This window comes from Aphanomyces astaci, assembly GCF_000520075.1.
Source record: "Aphanomyces astaci strain APO3 unplaced genomic scaffold supercont1.126, whole genome shotgun sequence".
Classification (NCBI taxonomy): domain Eukaryota; phylum Oomycota; class Saprolegniomycetes; order Saprolegniales; family Verrucalvaceae; genus Aphanomyces; species Aphanomyces astaci.
This window is the reverse complement of record NW_009798389.1, coordinates 68,977-93,460: the sequence shown is the minus strand read 5'-3', so window position 1 is coordinate 93,460 and position 24,484 is coordinate 68,977. Positions and strand designations below refer to the sequence as shown.

At 44.9% G+C, this 24,484-nt stretch overlaps 5 protein-coding genes across 5 annotated transcripts in view; 4 read left to right on the top strand and 1 right to left on the bottom strand.

Moving 5' to 3' along the window:
- Nucleotides 1-628: 628 nt before the first annotated feature.
- On the top strand, nt 629-2,842 carry H257_17905 (hypothetical protein). Its single transcript, XM_009846869.1, has 2 exons — nt 629-1,160; nt 1,217-2,842. Exons 1-2 carry the CDS (start codon nt 651-653, stop codon nt 2,717-2,719), a joined length of 2,013 nt encoding a protein of 670 aa, XP_009845171.1. The 5' UTR covers nt 629-650; the 3' UTR covers nt 2,720-2,842.
- An 831-nt stretch (nt 2,843-3,673) lies between these two features.
- On the bottom strand, nt 3,674-6,603 carry H257_17904 (TKL protein kinase). The gene is made up of 14 exons (XM_009846868.1): nt 6,498-6,603; nt 6,350-6,433; nt 6,187-6,285; nt 6,043-6,144; nt 5,890-5,988; nt 5,718-5,819; nt 5,607-5,642; nt 5,451-5,549; nt 5,199-5,297; nt 5,034-5,132; nt 4,872-4,970; nt 4,721-4,813; nt 4,510-4,670; nt 3,674-4,447 (listed from the first exon to the last, which is right to left on the bottom strand). The coding sequence occupies exons 1-14, from the start codon at nt 6,504-6,506 to the stop codon at nt 3,736-3,738; spliced, it is 1,893 nt and encodes a 630-aa protein (XP_009845170.1). The 5' UTR covers nt 6,507-6,603; the 3' UTR covers nt 3,674-3,735.
- Nucleotides 6,604-6,916: 313 nt separating this feature from the next.
- H257_17903 (hypothetical protein) lies at nt 6,917-10,294 on the top strand. Its single transcript, XM_009846867.1, has 2 exons — nt 6,917-7,139; nt 7,183-10,294. Exons 1-2 carry the CDS (start codon nt 6,941-6,943, stop codon nt 10,188-10,190), a joined length of 3,207 nt encoding a protein of 1,068 aa, XP_009845169.1. The 5' UTR covers nt 6,917-6,940; the 3' UTR covers nt 10,191-10,294.
- A 736-nt stretch (nt 10,295-11,030) lies between these two features.
- H257_17902 (hypothetical protein) lies at nt 11,031-11,982 on the top strand. The gene is made up of 6 exons (XM_009846866.1): nt 11,031-11,157; nt 11,209-11,299; nt 11,345-11,439; nt 11,501-11,600; nt 11,659-11,725; nt 11,799-11,982. The coding sequence occupies exons 1-6, from the start codon at nt 11,055-11,057 to the stop codon at nt 11,973-11,975; spliced, it is 633 nt and encodes a 210-aa protein (XP_009845168.1). The 5' UTR covers nt 11,031-11,054; the 3' UTR covers nt 11,976-11,982.
- An 820-nt stretch (nt 11,983-12,802) lies between these two features.
- Nucleotides 12,803-24,484, top strand: part of H257_17901 (hypothetical protein) — a gene marked incomplete at its 3' end in the record, with an annotated part of 25,809 nt that continues 14,127 nt past the window's right edge. Inside the window, exons 1-22 of the mRNA XM_009846865.1 lie at nt 12,803-12,875; nt 12,938-13,119; nt 13,188-13,434; nt 14,224-14,496; nt 15,385-15,459; nt 16,492-16,600; nt 17,033-17,224; nt 17,304-17,449; nt 18,062-18,279; nt 18,738-18,870; nt 18,950-19,112; nt 19,952-20,119; nt 20,228-20,433; nt 20,815-21,009; nt 21,898-22,090; nt 22,465-22,597; nt 23,030-23,188; nt 23,296-23,389; nt 23,495-23,583; nt 23,674-23,763; nt 24,025-24,083; nt 24,166-24,328. Of these exons, the coding sequence (XP_009845167.1) occupies nt 12,818-12,875; nt 12,938-13,119; nt 13,188-13,434; nt 14,224-14,496; nt 15,385-15,459; nt 16,492-16,600; nt 17,033-17,224; nt 17,304-17,449; nt 18,062-18,279; nt 18,738-18,870; nt 18,950-19,112; nt 19,952-20,119; nt 20,228-20,433; nt 20,815-21,009; nt 21,898-22,090; nt 22,465-22,597; nt 23,030-23,188; nt 23,296-23,389; nt 23,495-23,583; nt 23,674-23,763; nt 24,025-24,083; nt 24,166-24,328 (3,345 nt within the window). The 5' untranslated portion in view covers nt 12,803-12,817. The remainder of the gene's footprint in view (nt 12,876-12,937; nt 13,120-13,187; nt 13,435-14,223; nt 14,497-15,384; nt 15,460-16,491; nt 16,601-17,032; nt 17,225-17,303; nt 17,450-18,061; nt 18,280-18,737; nt 18,871-18,949; nt 19,113-19,951; nt 20,120-20,227; nt 20,434-20,814; nt 21,010-21,897; nt 22,091-22,464; nt 22,598-23,029; nt 23,189-23,295; nt 23,390-23,494; nt 23,584-23,673; nt 23,764-24,024; nt 24,084-24,165; nt 24,329-24,484) is intronic.

The following is a 24,484-nucleotide window of genomic DNA, read 5'->3' as shown; positions in this document are numbered from 1 at the left end:
TCAGGGAATTACTCGGTAACTAGCTGACGAAATGACCTGTGAAAGTTTTTGAAACATTTGAATTGGGAGAGAACTTGAACGTTTCAATAGAATTCCATTTATATAACATGAAGTTTGTATGCATTAAACATCTCTGTAAGAAGTGTTTGACTGCTAAACAGAATGCCATATATTTAGTGGAATTGAGCCTATGTATCCAATTTGACTTCTAAATTGCATTACCTTTTTAATACTATATTTGCCATTTATTTTAAATATCCAGAAAAAGAGGTAATTTGTTAAATCCATCAATTGACATGTCGCAGAAGTTCACACTTACTCGGAGTACTGGTATGAAACTCACATTGAAAATAGGATTTATGGTTTCAGTGTAATGTTACGTATCGAAGGATGAAACATATTGTCAATTGCCACATCAATGTCGGCCATACAGCTGCATCCATGCATTACTATAGAGTCCATGTTGTAAACATATTACATCGTAGTAAATCCCGAGCGTCAAACATGTGTCTTGAAGGCGAAATATGAAATCACCAATAAGCTTAACGTTACTAGTAATTCAAAATAGAGTTTTATGCTTCTAATTTCACGTTGGAAGCCTCAACATGACCGTTACACGAACGATTGTGTGGAGTGGTTTCAATCGTTGGATGCAATCACTTGATCGTGCGGAGTCCTGGCGCTGCTCGGCATGCAGCGCCGACAACATGCCAGCTACCACGTCTTGTGCGCAATGTAATCAACCTCAGGGTATTGTTGCGACGACGACGGGTTCAGCTAAGTCACAATTGGAGCCTCGACAGAACTTGACAGAGATCAGCAGCGTGTTCCTTGAACTCGTTCAAGCAGGAGATGTGCCCAAATTAACCAAACTCGTGGAAACAGTGTCAGCGCGTCCTCTCTTGAACTCGTTCGGCAAGGAAGGGACCGCTTTGGCCGTCGCATGTCGATACAACCACCTGCCGATGGTATGGTACCTAGTTCAAACGATCGGCATGTCGCTGGCGTCCAAAGTCAACGCTTCCGACGACACGGCGCTCCATGTGGCAGCTCGACATGGTCATATGGATATTGTAGCTCAAATCGCCCCTTTCGTGCACCTTGGAGTGAAAAACTTGGACGGGCACACGGCCATGTGTGTGGCATGCGTTGGGGATCAGGTCACACACACCCTCCAAACTGCTACTTATCGACTTGGCTTTGACATTTCATGTAGGTTTCCATAGTAAACTTCCTCGTGGAGACGTACCCGGCGAACTACCCCGAGTTGCTTCCATTCTTGCATTTGGCTGTCCAATCATCTGCCCGTCAAGTGCTCGCGACGTTACTCCCACGAGCCAAAACAACGCTCCGAGAAGACAAGACGTTGTTGCAACGAGCGATCCAATTGAAGGACCAACGCATGTGCATGCAACTGCTCAAGGAAGGAGCAACCACAACAGGACTAGACTCCAACAGTGTACAGTACATTCATTCCATCCTGTACCCGAGAGCAGCGGCACCACTTGATCAAGATTCCAAGCCATCTTCAACACCCCACCTTGACACAAAGGACGTTTCAAAGGTCTCGGAAATGTCGCGCCCATTGGTACCCACCACTGCTTGTACCACCGATACCTCAACTCGAACGATTTCCCCTTCGTTGCCGCCACTTGGTGTTGCGACCCCTGCCGACAAATCGGAACGTGGCAAGGTGAAGCTTGCAATTGGCCAACACAGCGACTGGGGAACGGTGTTAAAGCAACACGTCCCCGCCTCGGACGTTGCTGCCGCCAAGAACTTTCAACGTGAGTTTGCACGCCTTCAGCGAAAGCAAGTCGGTCGCACGAACGCCCTGGTGCGCTTCGTTGGAACGGACGACGCCGACGCCGTGATGTTGTATGAACCGCCTGGGGTCGCCCTTTCCAGAGCTGGAGAGTCGCCGCAGCCCCAGCCATTTGCAGATTATGCCAGCCAAAAGAAATCCTGGAGCGACGTTGGGTTCCTGCACGACATTGCCGAAGCTGTGGCATTTCTGCACGAAAGCGGGCGTGCTCACGGCGCGATTCATTCGGCGCACTGTTTTGTGGACCCGTTGAACGGCGGGGGAAAACTCCTGGTCGCGTACAAGGGGGTCGCCTCCTCCACAGCGTTTGCCGCGCCAGAAACACGACAAGTGGGCGGTGGTGGGTTTGACGCGTATGCTGCCGACGTGTACAGCCTAGGCTTGGTTTTCCTGTCCGTGCCAGGTCTGAACGTCACGTACGCAGCGCGGGAGTTAGTACAAGCCATGACAAGTGTGCAGCCAGCTCATCGTCCAAAAATGGCCGAAGTGCTTTCCCATCCAACGTGGTGGAGCACCAAGAAGCAGCTACTGTACATTCAGTCCATTGCCACATACGCCGCTGACCACTCACGGATCGCACGCATCCGAAGCCTCACTAGTCCAAACTGGCAGGCCAAGCTGCCGCCCGTGGTGCTGGCTGGTACCAACCTGCACCGGACGTATAACCACACTGTGTTTGCCCTAGTCCGATACATCCGGAACTTCAAAGAGCACGGACGAGACCATTCCTCCGACATGTGGCTAGCCCTCCACGGCGCCATGGGGGGCGACAACCGACGGGTCGTGGATGTCACGAACTTGGAATTTCAGGAGCAATGCCTCGCCTCGTTTGTGGCGCAGACGTATCCGACTCTTGTGGTCGACCTCTGGCGTGTGATTGGCAGCCTCGAATAACAACCAAAATATGCATCAACCGATAGATAAGTGGATTTTGTGCCTTGTTGCATGGTTTGGTCAACACAGTACGTTCATGTGCCAGAATCGAGATCATAACGTTTGTAGAATCGACATTAGCCGTTAGCCACAAAGGTGGTTAAAATATACTAAGATTATGTAGTACTTATTTCAAAGAGGAGCTTCCCGTTCAATCGAATCTCGCCGACTGAACCAGGTCCAAATTTCTCCCATTGGTCAGACTGACATACTTATCCCTACTATGTAATCCCTATAAATCGCGAAGTGGATATTACAGTATCAAATCCGATGTGTCGGCGAGATTTGACCGAACCATGAAGAGTGGGAAGAAAATCGAACTAACGTCAGAAGCATAACGATATTAGAACATTATATTATTGTACCTTTACTAGTAGTAAGCGAGCACCCTGTAACCCCTAATGTTGGCATGACCTCATCAGCTATTTATCGACTAAGATTTATTCGGATAATGTAGGGATAACAGCGAGATTTATTGGAGGTCCAATTAAGCATCGACAGGGGTCATCGTACAAGCGCACAGTTCACTGTCGCCACCGTCGCCTCTCGTGGTCGTTTCTCCGCCGCGTGGACATTGAGCTAGGAGTTCAATAAAATGGTAATTCTATGTATATTGTGTGATGTAACTTCAATTAACTATGCAAAATATTGCTTTGGATTATTAATTTTGATATTGCTATGTATCCGGATAGCACAAATCTGAAGGATAAATAGAGGAAAACATCCTACTACGTAGTGTTATAGAACATTTGGGGGTCAGAGTTATGTTTGGATCTATTCAACTATAAATCTGACCCGTACAAACCCTGCTGGTGGGAGCAATAAGCCCGGGGTGGTTCTATCTAAGGGTTATCCGTATAAATCTGAGCTATAACTCCGACTTGCTATACGTATATATTTCGCGCTAGGACATTTCTGAATATAAAGGGGCATATGTATATATTTATTTATGCATGCACGACAGGTACAGTGCCTGACTATTCGACGTCGTAGAGTCCACCGCCGCCACTAGGAGTCGCCGCCACCACTTTGCTTTCAAGTAGGTTGGGAAAATGCATCGCATGCACAGGCGTGGCACGCCACTGACTTTGGAGGATTTCGACAATGTCCTTGGCCGCCGGTCGATCCACAGGGTTGAACTTCAAGCACGAGTCCGCCAGTTCCTTGTACCACTCAGGGCACGAGCTGGTCACGGACGGCCGGATGACGCCCTTGCGGAGGTTGTCCGTGAGGGTCCACGGATCCAGCGATAGGTCCCAGTACGGTCGCTGCAGCGTGTCGAGTTCCGTGAGAATGACCCCAAATGCATACACATCTGAAGCAGCCGAGGCGGTCTCGCCCAGCAGAACTTCCGGAGCGGTCCATAACATGTCCGCCATGGCCATGTCCATCACGCGGTTGTTGGCGTCACCGAGGTGAGCCACCTTGACGTGATGGATGGACGAGAGAAGGATGTTGTCCGACTTAAAGTCACGGTGGACAAAGCCCTTGGCGTGCAAATCCTGGAGCGCATTCGCGAGAACCCATACAATATGGGGCGTGGAAAACGACAAAAGGCCAGCGCTGCCGGCCAGTTTCTTGTTCAAGTGGTCTCGTAGCGTTCCCTGGTCCATGTAATCCACCACAAAATGCGGGCGGTCGGGGTCTCCAGTCACCCCCAGCAGCGAAATCATGTACGGCGAATTGCACCTGCAAAGCAAAAAGCATTCATGAGATGATTCGATTGTTATGAAGGAGGAGGAGATGCGTACGTTGAGATGGCGTCGAATTCGGCCACAAGCGCCGGGGTGTCGTGGGGGTTGATTGCTGACTTGACAGCCACTTGGATTCCACGATACGTGGCTCTCTCAACGAGACATTTTTGACCCCCCGAGCCCAGTTTTCCGCCCACTTGTAGCTCCACAGGGTCGATCTAGGCACGTTACAACGTCAGTTCAAAGCAAATAACCCACGGTACGCTACCGCCGTGGGAAACTGAGACACTGCCGCATGCAAAATAGTGGCTTCGTTTCGGCGAAAACATTTCATAGCCACGATGAGCGCGGTCTCGTTGTCCTGATTGAATGTATCAGAACCCAATGAAATAATTGGTTTTTTGGACAAAAGTACGTACCGCATTTCGGATGGTGGCATCTGCACGGGCGTCCAGAAGTTTCTGGACATTCTGTTCGTGGCCGTGCTTCACGGCCAGCAACAACGGGGTGTTGCGATTCTACGAGCAATAATTATTAAATATTTCCGTCAATATAAATATAATATATATATAATTGTGTACTCTGTCCGTCGCGTTAATGTTGACGCCATCTTGAAGCAACATGTCCACGATGGTGCCGTTGCCATTCGACGCGGCGATCGTCAACGCCGTCCCACCGCACTACAAGGGACATTAAAATTAAAAAAATGATAAAAACAAATAATTTTTTGTTTGGTAGCTCCTTACACCATTGGGCTGGTTGCCGTCGGCGTGCGCAATGAGGAGCATCCCCACAATGGCCTCCTGGCTCAACAGCGCAGCATGACACAACGGCGACGTGCCGTCCTATACACCAAAGCTCGTTAATCCAATGCAGGACGGGCGGGAAATTGAAGTCGACCACACAACAGGCACAAGCTTGAATGTCATCAATCATCAACACGTAGTTGATCGTTGGTGCTGACGTGATTGGTTTTAAAAGGTGTATCCGGGACTTACTGGGCCACATCGATTGACGTCAGTGTTGGCTTTGAGTAGCCGTACAATCGTCGGAATCGAGTTGGCCTCGATGGCTTCCAAAAGGGCGTCGTGGTATGTCTGTGAATATGACATTAGCTCAGTCAAATATATATGTATAGTGCGTATGGTACGTACCAATGGGGTCGCAACATCACCCGACGCAGGAGATGTCTACAAATATAATATATATAAATACGTGAATAATAGCAAATGTTGATCGTTGGCAGATGCGGATGAATGTTGTACCTCTATCGAGCTCGTCCTAACACCACCCCCGGCAGCGACAAGGAGGTGCACGATACTGGTATGTCCCTTTTGCAAGGCAGCATCGAGCGGGCTTTTATCGGCCTTAGTACGCGAACATTACATGAGGTCGTATTGTGTGGAAGATGGATAACGTTTTGAGAATATGTATTACATTGGTGCGAAGGGCCACGTCAGCGTGGTAATGTAACAGCAGTGTCACCAACTCTTCGTTTCCGTCGGATGCAGCGATGTACAGCGCTGTCAATCCTTGCTAGCAATATCCAGCCATGAGCCTCATATACCAACACTGAGATGGAGTACCCACCAAAGGAATACTGCCGTTCGGGTCGGCCTTGGCTTCAAGCAGCACCTGCGACACGTTCACATGCCTCCCCACAGCTGCCGCAATGAGTGGCGTCCACCCCAGCTAAGTCCAAGTCACACACGAATGACAATAGAACATTCGTACGTTGTTGGGTTCATTCACATTGGCGTCATACTTGACCAGAAGCTTGACGATGTTGCCATGTCCATTTTTGGACGCGAGAAAGACAGCCGATTGTCCGTCCTTTGAAGCATATTATGGGTTTAGTGGCTTTGAACGTCTTATCAGACTAGTTACTGGTACATACCTCGGTGGAAACGTTCACGTTCGCGCCCGACTCGAGCAGTCGCATCACTTCATTGATGTTTCCATCTTGGGCAAACTGGAGTAACTATACATGACGCCAATATTAGAGACGTCAACACCCTTAGTCAGCGTTAGTTTTTTGTGCGCACCGCTTCCATTGTCACGTTATAGCGGGGTTGATAAATGCCAGCCAACGCCTCTCGATAGGACGACTCGTGGAATGTATTTTGGGCGGCAAAGCCGACACGTACCGGCCATTCACGGACGCTCTATTTACGTTGTTGAAACCGAATCACGTGTATGTATTTCAAGAGAGCAGAGTCGTCATCTAAGTTCTTACTTGGAATCCATACACCGAGCGAGGTGGATTGAATGCGATGGACGTGAGGGCAACGAAATTCACAACAGGATAGACTTGCCACCTCTAATTTTGAGTCTACCGCTTGCATGGACACCAAACGGTCACCAATACCACTCGATTCGTTTCACATGTTTACTGTTAGTTTCACATCCCAAGTCATCTATTTTGGACTGCAAAGCCGACAATGTTATATTTACCTGAAACCGTCGCTCGTAGATTGTTTGGCGGGAGATGACCAGACGTAGAAATCATTCTTGGACCTGCAGCATGTCGGAGAGCAAGGACCATGCTGCGAGAATGGAGGCCTTGCGTCGTCAACTCAACGTTACGCCATCAACTGGACAACCCTCGAATGCCGACACCGTCTTCCAGCTGCGCGCAGCCATGGCTAACCAGACTATCTCGCTACCAACTGTTGGGCACACTCAAGGTACTTTGCGCTACCAGTTTACGTTGGTGTCACCATATTCTAGGGTACACAGCATCAGCCCCACCATTGCCGCCCCAACAACACCCTTCCGCGGTGTCTGATAGCGACTTGCATATCCAGCTCTTGCAAGCCCAAATTGCTCAGCTTCAAGCGAACCAAGCGGCAGCGGCAAGAGCTCAAGCCCTCGAAGCTCAGCTGGCGCAGTTGCGCGCGGCCCCTCCTGTAGTCGCCCAACCGCCAGCAACCCCCAATCTGGAGCTAATTTTGGCGCTCTTGGCCGGCCAACCTGCCCCAGCTAGCGTACCAGCCCCGGCACTGAGTCTCGAAGCTCAACTAGCGCAGTTGTTGGCGCCGCCACCACTCGCCCAACCCCAAGTGCAACCCAACAACGTCGAGTTGCTTCGGGCTCTTTTGGCAAGCCAAGCCACCCCAGCCACTGCGCAACCCCAAGCACTAGGTCTGGAGGCCCAGCTCGCACAGCTGTTGGCAGCTCAGTCTCGCAACGTTTCTGGCCACTCCCAAGTCGCTCCAAAACCAGCAAAATCACCGACCTTACCAGCCCATGCTCCATTGTGCACGTTTTACCAGAGTGCCCGAGGCTGCCACTACGGAAGCGAGTGCAAACGTCGGCACGACCAGCCTGGGGGGAATAATACGCCCCCAAAACCGCAGCCCACAAAACACCCAAGCAAGCTTTGCGGAGGCAAACCTGCCAAAGCCGACATTTGTCCGTTTTTCAACGCCCCAGGGGGGTGCACCTTCAGCGCCGACAAGTGCAAAAAACTCCACATCGTGGACCCGAAAGCTCAAGCTATTCGGGAGCAGGAGGTGGCGTCGTTTGCAGCCACGCAAAGCGACTTGCGGGCCAACGTCGAGCGTGTGCGCCAAGAAATGAAGGCTGCTTACGATCAAGCCAATCGGTTGGACCTGGTGATCGTCATGGACTGCACCAGCTCCATGGGCCCGTGGATCAAATCTGCCAAGGACGCTGTCACGAGCATCATCACCAACATCCAAGTCGACCACCCCAATGCCAATGTGCGCGCGGGGTTCGTGGGGTACCGCGATTACGCCAGCTACACGCACGCCCCGCTTCGCGTCGAGTCGCACGCGCTGACCACCAACATCCCAGACGTACATGCGTTTATCTCGACGTTGCAGGCTTGCGGGGGGCGTGGCAACTTTGCCGACATCCCAGGAGGTATCGCAGAAGCTCTCGATATGCCGTGGGAATCCGACGCCAAAGTGATGATCCTTGTGGGCGATGCCCCGTGTCACGGACAGTTGTACCACGACCGGTACACTGGCACGATGGACCCGTCCACACCGTGCATTCAAGAGCAAATGCGCACGATTGCTCGTCGTGGCATTGACTTTCGGTTCATTGAGATCCAGCCAGAGAACACGGCAAAAATGGTCGCGATTTTGCAGGCCGAGTATATGTCGACTTTGGCAAGCGACGGGTTGGCGAGATCGTTTGCGACCGTGTCGCTGGCCGCGTCCGGTGACGTGGTCAAGTTTGGAGACGTCGTGCGGCAGATCAGCACGGCGTCGCTGACTGCGAGCAAGTCGCGCAGCGTGATTTCGACCGCGAGGCAAGTCTCGACCAAAGGATCGACGACTGCGACGCTCGTGAAAATCGGCGAAGACGACGAAGCTGACGACGACGATAGTGACAACGACGATGACGCCAATAAGTCGAGTCCTAAAAACGGAGGGGTCAAAGCCGAGTGGGCGCCCCCGACGACGGTGGAACCGCTGTCGTGGCCACTCGTGGAAGCATGCCCTGAGATTGCCGCGTTTCGCTACTGTGTCATGATTCGGTTAGAATGCAACAACCTGTCCAACCCAGTGACCATCACGACCAAACAACCGACCACGATCAAGTTGGTGTCGACACCATTTGCCAAGGGCGCCATGCGCACCGCCCACGGCATGCAGGACACAAAGCTCGGTTTGAACCTCGTGGCGAAATTTTACTTTGGGACGGCGGCGACGATGGACCACCACGTCCGCCAAGACGTCGAAATGCACGCGATTTCAAAACGGTTAGCCAAGGAATTCTCCAAGTCCAAGCATGTTGAGACGGGCGTGGATTTTATCACGACGTGCTGGTACGAAGTCAAGGGCCGGCCGCTGTTCACGGCCGAGCCGTACATTCCAGGGGACTATACAAAGTACAACAACAACAGCGGATGGGTGGGCGGCGATGACCATGGTACTGCTGCCGCCACCGCCAACGACAGCCAAGTGGCCACAGCCCAAGCATTTTCCCACTTTACGTACCAGCACACCAAGGGGCAACTCATGATTGTGGACTTGCAAGGCGTCGGGTCGATCTTCACAGATCCTCAGATCCACTCGTTGGATGCAACCAAATATGGCCATGGCAACTTGGGCCAGGCTGGCATCACGAGCTTCTTTGCCACGCACAAGTGCAATCGAGTTTGCCGCGCTTTACATCTGACACCATTTGACAACAGCCCCGTCGACGCATCCCAATTGCAAGACGACGAAGCTGGTGTTGGTGCGACCCCTGCTGCAGACAAGACCATGACATGCAGCTGTGGGCTTTGCGGTGGCATCTTTACCATGTTTCATTCGGGGTTTGTGGCCGAAATAAACCAGTACCCAGACGTGCATTGCCCGACCTGCAAGCTCGAGTACGACAAATCCAAAACGTCCATCGCGTGCCTAGAATGCGGCAAAGCCAAGACGTATTCGCTGTATTGGTACAAGATGAAAGGAATGTCCACGCCCAAATATTGCAGCAAAGTGTGCAAAGCCGCCAAAGAACCCACGAAGAAGCCGCCAAGATCTCGGCCGTGGCAGAAGGTCGTGTACCTCGCGATTGAGGCGGCGAAACAACCGGACGGGTGGTCCCTACTCGCTTCTGTGGGCAACAAGTTCAAGCAGATCGACCCGACATTTTCCGCCAAAGATCACGCGGCGAATCTCATGGAGCTGCTGCGCAGCCTCCCAAACGTTGAAATTCGTGAAAATGCCGTCGCCCCAGGCGTCGCTGCGAATTATTCGGCGCGACTCAAATAGATTGGGGTAATGTGATTGAATACATACATTTGCATGCCTTGTCAGCCATCAAGCAGCCGTCCAATTGTACGGTGTGACTAACTCATGCCCTTTGTCGTCCCCCATCTATTCCTGATAGTTTACGAAACTCGTGCTGTTAAGATTCGCGTGCAACTTGGTCGAACTAGGAAGCGTTCTTTCGACCCCATCGGGAGAAAGTGTACCTTTTTAATTAAGTGCTTTTCGACGAAATAATACAATTGAAAAACCAAGATTCATATGGTTGGTCCGTATGCGAACGTGTATTATGTATGTGATACATATTTCCCAATTTTGCGAGATTCGTAAAACCGATCACAAATCTCGCCGCGATATTTCATTGGATTTCCTCAGAAAGCACGAAGTAAAAGATAACATAATGTAGCCAATCAGAGACACGCATTTTCAGATTGACCAATGGGAGCGATTCGTGATCGGTTTGATCGGCGTGATTCGATTGAACTGGGTTCGGTAATTCGTGCCATATCAATAATACAGCAATACTAAAACTTGGGATGCAACCACCCACCCCCCGTTTATACGTAGTACGTCCTTGGCACATATCGGTTACACTTCGGGACTAATTTGAGCGAAAGTTGGATTTATCATAACGTTAGTCCTCGACACGCGGCGTTCGTTGGATTCAACAAAGAACTTGATTAGAGCCTTGATTAACTAACTCTGATACCGCATGATTACTCAACTTCCAAACGTCTCGATACAACCGTGCAATTCCAAATCATCCAAAAGACACGATTCCTCACAAAGTTCCTGTTTTGGGTGAATTTAGGACTCGCTTCATTCTGCAACCGTGAAACTGCTATTTACGCCAACCCCAGAAGCCCCATGCCACTGGTCGTCGCAGCAGCGATCAATGCGCATTTGGTTTGTATTTTATGCCAAGGGTACTTTCGCGACGCCCACACATTGCCTGAGTGCCTCCATTCCTGTCAGTCCTTCCTGTCCATCCATTCCTCATTTCATTCCTCTATAAGTGTAGTTTGCAAGAGCTGCATCTTTCGCCACTTCCACCTTGGGTGTCGAACGTGCCCGAAGTGTCACGCAGACCTTGGGGTGTCACCGAAATGCATGTACAGCACCTTGGTATATATTACGATCGGTAACCTTTCACCTAGATTTGATCGTACGTTGCACGAAATTGTCGACAAGCTGTTTCCCACCCTCAAAGACACGGACGCAGCCCTCGAAGCGGAATTTTACGCCTCTCACGGTATATTGTAGCAGCTCGTGTACATTGTCTCAACGATTTCAACGACATTATGCGATTGCAGGGTTTCAAAAGAGGGTGCTGCCAGTGAGCCCCCCTCCCGACAAATCAGCTCCACCAGTGGAATATCCAGTCGTGTCGTTTCGGCTAGCTCCAGACACGACGTACGAACGGCTAAACATGAGAAGGGCTATGCATTTGACAACCGTTATCAACGCCTAGTGTGGATGCAGCCTACCAGTTGGCCAGTTTGCACCAGCCTCAACTCGCTTTGGCTGGGCACAACAAGGTATGGTTGGTAGAAATATTACATGATAGGATAGTTAGTATACGTACATATACGTGCTTATTTGAAATGTTAGGTGCACGACGTGGTCAAGGTCCTGGCAGACCAATTGCGCGAGCGTGATATCGAAGTGCTTTGTGACGGCACGGTCTTGACATATGATATGGCAATTCATTCGGTGAAGAGTTCCCTGTGGAAAACCAACGCCAAGATGATATGGCATTACCGTAAACCCCACAAAGACATCGCCTAATATAGAACATATATACTTGAATATTTGGACTCACAGTCACAGTAAACTCGAGGCACACGTATGCAATGCTGAAAGTTGAGTACTGTATGTGGAGCAATAATCCAGTCGTTTTTACTACCAGTACACTGTAACTTACCTGACCAACCATTGATGTGGCGATTTTTCTTCATTTTCATTTTCGAATATTTCAGTTGTTTTTTTCGAATCCTTGATACATACTGGAGTACATTGTTGGATGGATAACGTTGAGCTCTTTCGAATGAGCCCAAAGTATATCGATTTAAACAGTTTAGGATTGCACAATTAATATTTGAAGTGTGAGTACTTTACACAGGCGAGCGACCATTGGTGTGCCGATTTTTATACTTGAGTTATGTATTGAAAACGAAAGTTTCAACCTATGTCAACAACATACGATTACCATTTTATAAAGGTTTATACAATTCGAACAGGTATCATGTATAGAAGTACTTTTAAACACAAATGTTACGGTTCAGAGCATGCGTTTATACAGGTATCATTTGTCTAGAGGTTGCATTTTGTCCAATGAAAATCGATTTAGGGTTTGATTGGATAATTTAGTGGGCACAATCGGCACGTCAATGGTCGGGCTCGTTACTCTTAAGTTAGTACCAGTAGATAATTCATTCATAACGAAATAAATATATCCAATGAATGTTATGTTTGCATCCCATTGGCTATAATCCAGGTCGATGTTTGATTGGACAGTTACCTTTCGTATCCGAATGGGCATCCTTTTTATCCGGATACGCACCTCCTTGAAGATCCATGAAACGGCCCCGAGTGTTTCCATATTCAAGCTATCCATTCAGGTGACGGACATGGGGCAATTACATGGGAAAGCTACGTTTGCGAATGCAGCGTTGCCGTTCGTGAACAGTACGTCCATTTCGATGCGAATGAATACCAAGTCACATGATGATGGATGGTCCTGCATGTAGTCTCGGAGAAGGATGTGAACAAGTGCTGGGAGTCGTTCAACGACGTGGCCGAGGGCTTTGGGATTAATCGCGTGGAAATGATCGACATTTGCAGTCCCCTGCAAGACACGTTTGAAATCAAAGCAAAGGCAGAGATGGAACGCATCACTGGGCTGCTCTTTGACGCGATGGACACGGACGAAGTACGTCAACCCCCTCGTGTGCACGCAACTACGTTCTCGTCCATATCGAATGATCGCGATATACGTAGAATGGCCTTGTGGACGCGCTCGAGTTTCTCGGGGCGTTGGCACTACTCAGCGCCATGACCATTCCCCAGAAGATCACGTTCGTGTACAACTGCTACGACTTTAACGAAAGCGGCGAGATCACGATCGACGAACTGACGCTGGCCATGAAGTCGACGCTCACGGGGCTGTGCAAGCTGTCCATTGGCCGGTCTTGTCCAACCGAATTAGTGTTGGAGGAAATCGCGCTCTTTGCGTTTCGCAAAGCAGGTATAATATATTATAGTTCTTTTACCCAAAATTTGGCTGACTTTTGAGCTAATTCTTTGCCAAATCTATCGATCGATGATTCTTTGTACTGACATTTGCACGTAAAGATCGTCCAGTATCACACTAATTTCAACCACACACTAATTCAATGTTGAATTCTTCGAAGAGTGGATAATTTGATTGGCTACTTGCTTAGTGATCTCGGTTTTGATTGGTCGTATATCGATTGTCTGCCGATTTGGTTATTCTCCACCCCAGTCCAATTTCTTCGAATAATCGACTTGACAATATTTTCGATTTGATACAAATTTGGGGAGGGGGTGCAATCGAATCGCGCCGATGAAACCGATTCACAATCGATCTGATTGGTTGAATTTCATTTAGAATGTTTTGATTGGTTAATAATTTTGAGCTCATCGGAGGGTAGCCAATCAAATCGATTTAAATTCCAACGAGAAACCACAACACGAGATTTCACTCGAAAGCACAATATATCGATCGATTGTTTTGTACTGAAGGTTGGATGTAAAACGTTGCGATTGCAATCACATTAATTGAAGTCACACACTAATTCAATGTTGAGACTGGTTGTTTCCTGCAATTACGAATTGAAGTCACACACTAATTCAAGGTTGGTGATTCTTTCCTGCAACCTGATTGGCTCAAGTTTTCTGTCGATTGTGTGTCCCATGTAAACCAAACCATACTACGACGATGAGTACTACTACATGGTCGTTTTTTGCCACATGCCTACCAATCACACTAATTTCACCTTTTGACCGATCGTAGGCAAACACCCCGACAAGTGCATTACGCTGCCAGAGTACATTAAATACTGTGAAACGACCCCCGAAGTCAACACGTGGGTATATTTCTTTGACGCGCCGCAAGACTTGTCGGACGAGTACGATCTTGCAGACAGTGATTTGGACGTGGAAGCGCATGCTCCCATCTACTCGCGCGCCCAGAGCGCCAATATGGACGCCGATATACCCAATCCCCTTGTGCATGAATATGCCGCTACGGACGAGCCAGCGTTCACGCAACCGTGGCAAAATACGGGTACAAGCAGCTTGTCATATATATATATATGTACGGCTTAGTACGTTTGTTGAATCGTGTGGTGTGAGCCAAAAAAAGAATACTTTTTTTGTTTTTGGAGATGCCATATATATATTTATATATATAGCATTCACACTGTTTAATCCTACACTACACACGATTCGATGGTTGCAGGAGTTTTGATAAGTCACTGGACTCGTGTTGTGGCTTTGGATCGGTTGGTTGATGTCGGCTGTCGAGTTGGCTCTTCTGTTGTTCAGTCGATGGACCAATCAATATTGGAATCCTGTTTGCACTTTTTCTGCAATCTAGACTTGGCAGCAAGCAACTGGTTTTTCGAGTTGAGTCAGAGTTTAAGTTTGTTCACATTTCAAGATTTAGACTGGGTCAAAGTATACGAATTGATGATTGGTTTAAAAGAATTCGTTAGTGCGCGTTGATTGGCTCGGACGGTCTCGAATATACATTAGTCCAATTTTCACTCCATTCTACCGGGAAACTTTGGACTTTGGAACGGAGTTGACACGAGGAGTGGGTGTCCAGTGTATACATAATGGTTCTTGTGCTTTCGGCCAAAAAATAAAAAATATTTTTATTATAAAAATTTATTTCATTTGAATTTTTGTGCTGATTTACCAAATCCATCGATTGATTTGTAGTATTCTGAATATTATGTGTAAAAAGGCTCGCCCTGCACACTAATTTCACTCGTATTCACTAATATGGTTGAAGCGAGAATTTGATTGGCTGCTTGATTCGTGTTCTGTGTTTTGATTGGTCGATCGATTGCCTGTCGATTTCGTTATTATATTTTTATTCGATGGAACTCCCCACTCCAATTTCGAATTGACTTGACAATATGTACTATGGATTTCTATTTTTCTGTAGTGGCCAACGCCGCGCCCACGTCCGTGCCCGAGAACGCGATTCCATTGCCCAGTTTGACCTTGGACTGGATTTACGGTAGTTACAGTATATATATATATAGTGGGGATAGTGTATCTTTCTTCCCTATTGAACACTTGGTGGGTGTTGTTGTGTGTTTGGAGGATTGATTTTTCAAATATTATACGAGTATGTAGTATTTAGGGTCACTCTAGCTGCCACAAAATAATGTTACAAATCCCCAATTCTCGCAACTTTTCAGAAATAATATTGCTCTTTCAGCCAGAAGATTTATGTTGATTTACCATCCCCATCATTCGACTTTATGTACTGAATTTTATGTGTAAACATGTGTCAAACGGTGATGCTCTTCCTACTCATATATAAGTCACACTCTAATGAGTTGTTGATTGGTGTAACTGATGATTTCCTGCAATCTAATTGGCTAAATTATTCTGCCGATTCTTATGTTGAGTCGATACATTCGGCACGTTGCTCCAGTGGATGACTGCCAAAAATCTCGCAAACATACTTTTTCTTTTGTAAAAATCATAAAATAAAACCCTCCACAAAATTGTACGATGCTAAGCCGAAAGATCAATCTTCGCATAGTCTGGTGCACAAGCCAAAATATATGCAAATTAATTCATCAAATCCTCTATAAATTGATATTTCCAGAACGACATGAATTTGGGTTTGCCCCAAAATTCTTCTATCCGGAAGATATTGACGAGCTTATTTTCGTTTGCGAGATTTTTGGCAGTCATCCAGTTTATAATTAGCACAACAATATGACAACTTTCAAACGACAGCTGTTGTGTGTTGACATTTATAATAAAATACGTCGTCGAATTTGTATTGATTTTTTTCTGGCAGAAATAACTTTAATTGCAACTGTCCACTTTGGTTTTTACCGAGTACATGATATATAAGCAATAGTTGTGTCATGCCATATTGGCATCCAGAGGTCCTATATCAACATATTTCTTGAAAATATTTATTTACTCTCCTCTTATTTGCACAGGAACTTCGCTGTCAGAGTATTATTTGACGTTACCTTTTCGGTGGCAGTCACACACTAACTATTTTTTATTGATTTTTTATACTTAGGCATGAATTCGGCGGGGCGGCAGACCGTGAATTACGTGTCGACGAATGAAATCGCATACCCAGCGGCCTCGGTTGTCGTCTTGTACGACCACGTCGAGCACAAACAACGGTATTATTTGTCCTTTTACCCCAACACATCAATTATACTGTTGTTTGCTGCTTGCTTTGCCAAATCTGTCATGGTTTGTATGGCATTTTGTATGAAAAAAGAGCAAAAGTTATCCCGTGGGTTTGATTGTAAACACACGAATTGACAGTCACAAACGAAATTTTTATGTCGATGATGATGGTGGTGGTTCCTGCCATCTGATTGGCTATATATATATATATAGCCAGTCAGTATATATATATATATATATCGGTCGATTCTAGTGTAGTACATATATTTGGGTAGTGTCGTCGATTCCCAATCATGCATTCTCTCTGTCGCTCCAGTTTATAGCAGAACCAACCCAACCAACAGACCACACAATCCTCTATTTATCCTTCCCTATCCTATATATATATATATATATATATAAATTCACCAACCCATGATTAGCTATTGCCAGTACCATACGGACTTGGTATTGAGCTTGGCCGTGCACCCAAATCAGTCGGTGGTGGCATCGGGGGAACAAGGCACTCGCCCTCGTATTTGCGTGTGGGAAGTGCAGTCGCTGCGTCTGCTCTGCACCCTTCGACACTTGCACTCAGTGGGCATCGGGCACCTGGCGTGGATGCCCGACCAACGGTACGCTCCCTACGTGCTTGTATCAAGAGAATATATATATATATATATGTTCTTGTAACGTGGATGTATATGCGTTTAGAACCCTCTTGTCGATTGGCAACGATGCGTTTCATACAGTGGCTATTTACCAATGGCCGACGTCGGGTTTGATGGGCATGCCCCAGCTCACACACACTGCACGAACGTCTCCGTACCGTGTCTTGGCGCTGCAACCTATAACTTCATGTGCGTATTTCAATCAATTTGTTTCAATTCACGTCAATATAGATATATATATATACCTTGAGTAGTCGACTACTAGTAGATAGATAGACATGTGGACATTTGATAGAGTTGGGCTGGATGGGTTGATTTATTGACGTCAATATATATATATATATATATACCTTGAGTAGTCGACTATTAGTAGATAGATAGACATGTGGACATTTGATAGAGTTGGGCTGGATGGGTTGATTTATTTATATACAACTGGCTTGAATGCCCAAATATATGAGAGCATCGATGGCGTTTTTTCACTATCATCTTTTGAAAAGTATTGCAATTCTGAACGAGATTTGCGGAAATGTATGTGGAATACCCAATATATCATAATAATAATAGAGATATATTCGAAAACTACGTCGAAGATGAGTGGGTTCTCTACCACGGATCGTCGACTTTATTGAGTCATATTACCAGTAGTGTATTAGTACCATTTCGTACGTACCCAAGCAATCAATACTAAGCCCAGTCCGTATACTACTTTCGTGCGTATTTCGAAGTAGCTTTTCTTCTACACTACAATATTTCGGATATATATATATAAAATTCGTCTAAATATACCTATTTTTGTAGCCCTGTTCGTCACGTGTGGCCAGCACCACATCAGCTTTTGGTACCAGGACAGCATCGAGAGTTCACCAGGACTGGTATTCCATCCCAAGCCGGGGGTGTTGGGCAAAAAAGCCAAAATGCAAACGCTGTTGAGTATTGCGCCTATTTCGGACAAGTTGATGCTATCCGGCACCGTTCGTGGTGAAATTTGGCTGTGGGAAGGCCGCAACGTGATCAAGGTTTGCCATGTCTAGCATACGATGTATTGGGCTATTTTAACATCAAAAGTTGGGTACCAAATCCATCGATATCTATTGTTTGCTCGTACTCGTGTTTTGTATGGACGAACACGACGTCCAGTGTCCTGCGAATTATATAAAATGACACACCCCGAAGCCGATATGGATGGAATGGTTTGAAATGAGAGATTTTGATTGGCCACTGGATTCGTGTTTTTGAGAGTTTGATTGGTCGATATCGATTGTCTGTTGATTGTGGCTTTGTGTTCATTCAATGGAGTACCCCATTCCCATTTTGAATCGAATGGACAAGATGTATATGTGTATACATATGTATTGATAATTCGATTATATATATATCATAATTGCTGCTTTATTAGCTTGTGAACGCTTGTATTATAATTTTATTTTTTATAACTATTTTTATATATATGTATATTAATATTGAGATGAACCAGGTACTGTTTGCCCACGCGGCAGCCGTGAACGTTCTGCATGTGTTCTCGGGCGGAGTTGTGTCGGGCGGAAAAGATGGTAAAATTCGACTCTGGAGCAAACGGATGGAACCAGGGGCGTCGTTTGACATTGTTGGTACGACCACTATATATATATATATATATCAAACCTTGAATGAAATATACTTAAAGACTGGATATTTGTATGGGTACAGCACTGGGCAGTTTTGTCGGCCGTGTCCGAAGCGCCGTGACGAATGGCGACGCGACGAAACTGCTAATTGCCACGGGCGGCGCCGAAATCTACGAATTAAGCACGTCGGACGGATGCAATTTGCATTATGGGCCGCTGGTTATGGGCCACTGCAGCCGCAAACTGTACGTGGGTTTGTGTTGATATATATATATATTTATATATAACGTTGGCTATATGAAAAAACTGTACTAGCTATGTTGTTATGAGTTGTATATACGACCGTATTTGTCGTACCTTTGCACCATAAATAATGAGATTGAAACAATTTTTACTTCGATATTTCAATGATATACTTTTGATTCGAGATTGGGTTGAATTATGACAGTATTTATATATATATATATATACGTTTTATATTTCATAGTGTAGACCAACGAAACATACGGTAGTTAGTATTTGGGCTTTGTTGTTCATGTAACGTTAGTGAATGGGTATGATATCGGGTTTAGAGGGAACGCCGTGATATTACTATCAACTAGTGATAAGTGTGTATAGTATTTATAGTACTAGTTACAGTGCTTTATGGGAGGTTGTGCACCATTCGATATATATATATATTGTTCATATGAGCGCATGTATATTGTATATGTGTGACAGCAATACTTTGAGCACAACGTTCATTCTTTTTAGCCAATCAAAAAGCCAGCTTCATTAATTAAAGCCAGTTCATACTGCCTTTCTTAATTTGTTGGTGATCTCAACAAGCCGATTATATTTCAGTGAAACAAACACACATGACCTATTTGACCGCTTTGATTGTATATTTCAATGTTGATATTAAAAATAGTTGTATATATATATACATACATCCCTTTTGTCCCATATTCCTCCTCCCTGTTGCCTTTCAAAACGTTTGTATCTCCGTCCCAATACGTGGCTGATCTTCTAGCCAGTCTAACTTTATATTTGGATATATATATATGATGTTATATGGGCGAGTATTAACAATGGGAGATTGTAGAGGCGGGTTGGCAGCCCATCCAACGAACCACGAAATGTGCTCCGTGGGGGACGACCGCAGCATTCGCGTATGGGATTTACTCCACCACCGTAACTTGCGTGTGGTGAATTTGGACGCACCGGCTCGATCGTGCATGTACTCTCCTGATGGAAAAGTGATTGCTGTGGGGTAATAATAAAATTAAATGAATGTATCACATATTGAATCGATTGGAATATATAGTATAAAAAATATCAAATCGATTTTAACATTTGATATACTTTGTTGCGAATGTAGGTTGGGCACAGACGTGGACAGCGACACCCCCCACTTGAACGGAGCGTTTACGATCTTGAATGAACCGAATTTGGCCGTCAAGTATCAAGGAAAAGACTCTAAAAAGTTCATTTCCAACGTCAAATTCAGTGCCGATGGCACCACACTCGCTGTCTGTTCGGAAAACGTCGTGTACTTGTACAACACGGACGACTGGGCGTCGAAAGGTATATATATATATATTCATGGTATTTTTTGCCCACATTTGGTCTTTCGAGCGAATGAGCCAAAAACAGCTGGCGCTATGTAAACTTGTACACACTATAGTATACTATGTTTAGTGTATATACCCGCCCTGTTTAAACTTATACAAACGACTACACTTTCCAATGTTTAGTATATATCAGGTTTCGGAGGGACTGAACTGATTCTGCCCTTTCGATTCGACAGGCATGTGACTTGATTGGCTTAGCAGCAGTTCATTAATTCAGTCTCTTAAGACATTGGATTCTACAGGTGGCTCTAGTTTTGAATACTGGATTTTTGACAATATACCTATAGTGATAATATATATATATATATATAAATTAATCATATTATGAAAACAGGAAAATGCCGCAGCAAAGACCCGAGCGTGGCGTTCTCGCACTTTGATTTGAGTTCCACGGGCGAATGGCTTCAAATTGCGACGACCAAAGGCGAATTAGTGTATTACGACACTAATTCCAGTGTCGAAAACACCCGCCTCGGGGCTCTCAAAGACGTGACGTGGGCGACATGCACGTCCATATATGGGTGGCCAGGTACTTGCATCTTGTATTGGAACATATATATATATATATTGCCAACATTTATCCTTTGATTCTACTTTGCCAAATCCACCGATTGATTTTTTGTACTGAATATTGTATGTAAAAAAAATGCCTGGTGGTGATGCCCATCACACTAATTGAACTCACAGCCCAAATTCGTTGTTGATTGATTGGATGGACGGATGATTTCCTGCAATCGGATTGGCTACATACTGATCCTTCTGCACATTTATTATTTGGTTTTTGTGTCGATATAGTCGGCACGTTGCTCCAGTTTGGAATAAACACAACAATATATAATGAATGTATTGTCCCTTGTGTTGTTTAAATTCCTGAACTATATATATACGTTTGTATATGATGGAAATCACAAGTCTAGTTTGCTTTGTTTTATATGGGAGAATACATCACCCGTTGAACATTTCGCTACTATTCTTTTACTCTCCGTTCGTTGTATGTGTTTATATGATGCAATATAACCATATGCAACGCCACTCGCGTTGAACCTCACGAGTCGTTCGTTGTCAATTTATATATTACAGTATAAGTCGATATATCGATTGTTGTTATTGTGCATTTCACCCAATTTTGGACCTATGAGTATATTTTGCCCAATAGCATTCGAATCCGTTTGATCCATATGTACAAGCTATACTATACAACGATTAGTATATATATATATATGGTTTTGCCCAATGTGGAGGGGGACTGGGTCAAGTCAATCGTTTGGATTGGCTGAAATGTACCAGGACGTGATTTGATTGGCTTCGGTGGTTCTTGAATCCATTCTCCACAGACGTTCGATTGTGCCGAGTTTCGAATCGATTTCAAGACTATAGTATAAATCGATCCTATTCGATGGTGATACTTTTCTCCTAGTGCTGGGGGCGTGGCCAGTGAAAAAGAATTCGTTTGATGTGGTGGCACTGAACCGCAACCGCGCTGGTACAGTTTTAGTGACGGGCGATCAATTTGGACACATTCGGGTGTACAAGTACCCGTGCTTACCCTCGGCCAACTTGAGCCACCAGTACCATGGCCACAGTGGCCGCATCTCCCACGTCGAATTCACGTATGTACTAATAACTATATATATTGCTGCTTTTTGCCGAAATGTGTTGGATTGTGTACTGAATCGCCAACTGTACCGATCGATTCGTTCGTTGTACTGAGTTTTGAATGTAATAAATACTGTTTGTCCTGTGGGGATGTGAATAACCCTGATCAAAGTCATATACGAATTTGATATCTGGATTTCTGTACAATCGGATTGGCTACATTCTTCTGTCGATGATTCGTGTGTACATTCATATCCCATAGTTAACTCTAGCTCGTTGTCAATTGATCATATATATATAGATATATATCCTAATCTTTCAATACGTGCTAGTAAACAAGGATTTATGTTATGATACATATAATATATATATATATATATATATATAGCATGGACGACCAGTACGTGATGACGAGTGGCCAAGACGACCGGTGTTTGTTTCAGTGGCGCATGGAAATGGAAGTGCACGAGCCCACACCGCCAGAATTCGAATACCACGCGACATCGGACGATGAAATGGAGGTATATAATAAACACAACTCTATATATGTATAATATATATATATATTCACTATATATTTATATATTCACTTATATATATGTATATAAATTCATTTATTCACTAAACTATATTCATTTATTCACTAAACTATATGTACATATTACATATTCACTTAACTATATATTTATTCACTTAACTTTATGACGAAATGGAGGTATATTTAATAAACACAACTCTATATATGTATAAATTCACTATATATTTATCTTCACAAACCTATATATATTCATTTATTCACTAAACTATATATAGATATATTACATCTTCACTTAACTGTATATATAGATTCATTTACTGTATATATTCATATATAATTTTTCACTTAACTTTATATATATATAGATTGATTTATCAATTCCAATACATGGGATTGAAACATGATTTGATCGTAGTTGCAAACCCCGCTGGAGCGAAGTCCGTTTGAAGAAGCATCGAACGTGGGCGAATTTGCCATCGAGTCTCTGGTACACGAGCGAGGAAGTGAACAAGCCGAGCCAGTCAAACCATGGGTTGGCAGTTGCATTCCACCGACCACAGCCGCTCCTGAACCTGTAATTATATTATTTCCTGCATATTCGATATATATATATATATATATATATATATATAGTTCTAAAAATCTCAACCGCTTCCGAATGCGATGGAAATGTACGAGTAGGACACGACGATGCCACCTGAACAGCTCGAGATGGACTGGATCTATGGCTATCGCTCCCATGACAGCCGCAACAACCTCAAGTACACAAAGCAAGGTACATACTCGTTTAGTCTAGTGTATATATATATATATATATTTGAATACTACTCGTCTAAAAATAAATCTAATTCTAAATATATATTTATGTATATATATTTAGGCAAAATCGTGTATCCAGTGGCCAAGGTCGTTGTTGTGTTTGATGCCAAGGGATGGTCCCAAAAACACTTTAAACAACATCAAGACGAAGTACGAAGATATGTCACTATTTTCTGAAGACATGTCACTATTCGAACCCCCGATATTGGTCACTATTCGTCTCATTTGACGTGATTGCAGGTACTGTGCTTGGCGGTGCATCCGACTTTGGACGTCGTAGCATCGGGGGAAGGTGGGAAATACCCCGCCATTCACGTGTGGCAAGTGCAGGTACACATGTTTCGTATATATATATATATACATTATATTTATTAAAGTATTCTTGAACTCATATAAAATACTATTACATTCAGTATAGTATACTTGAACTTATACTACTACATTCAGTACAGTAAGTATTCTTGAACCTCATATAAAAAGCAATACTACATTCAGTATAGTATATATACTTGAAATCATATTAAACAATGCTATATTCAGTATAGTATACTTGAACTCATATTCAATGGTACATCGGGATGTATACGGTAGGCGCTCGACGTACTGTCGACGCTTCGCGGCACCCACAAGCGCGGTGTGGTCGAACTCGCGTACGTGCTAAATATATATATAGTAATATTTCTTCATTTCCCGTAAATGGATAATAATATGGTGTGGATTTTGTAATAATAGGTTCAATCCTGCGGGGAATCTGCTAGCTTCCGCTGGCAGCGATGCAGACAACCGCATTGTCTTGTACGACTGGGAACTTGGCGTCGTGTTATCAAGTGTCAAGTCTGGCGCCCACAAACTGCTCGGGCTTGTGTTTCATCCCACTGCATCGACGTTTTTAGCGGTACTGTGTTATTCCATATATTGTATAGGCAATATATATATATATATAGATATATTGATTTATAATCATAATAAAAAATCTGAAAAATGGCACATATATTTAAAAACTAAACTGATATTTTTAAAAAATTTGTTTCAACCCCTTTCCAATTCCAAC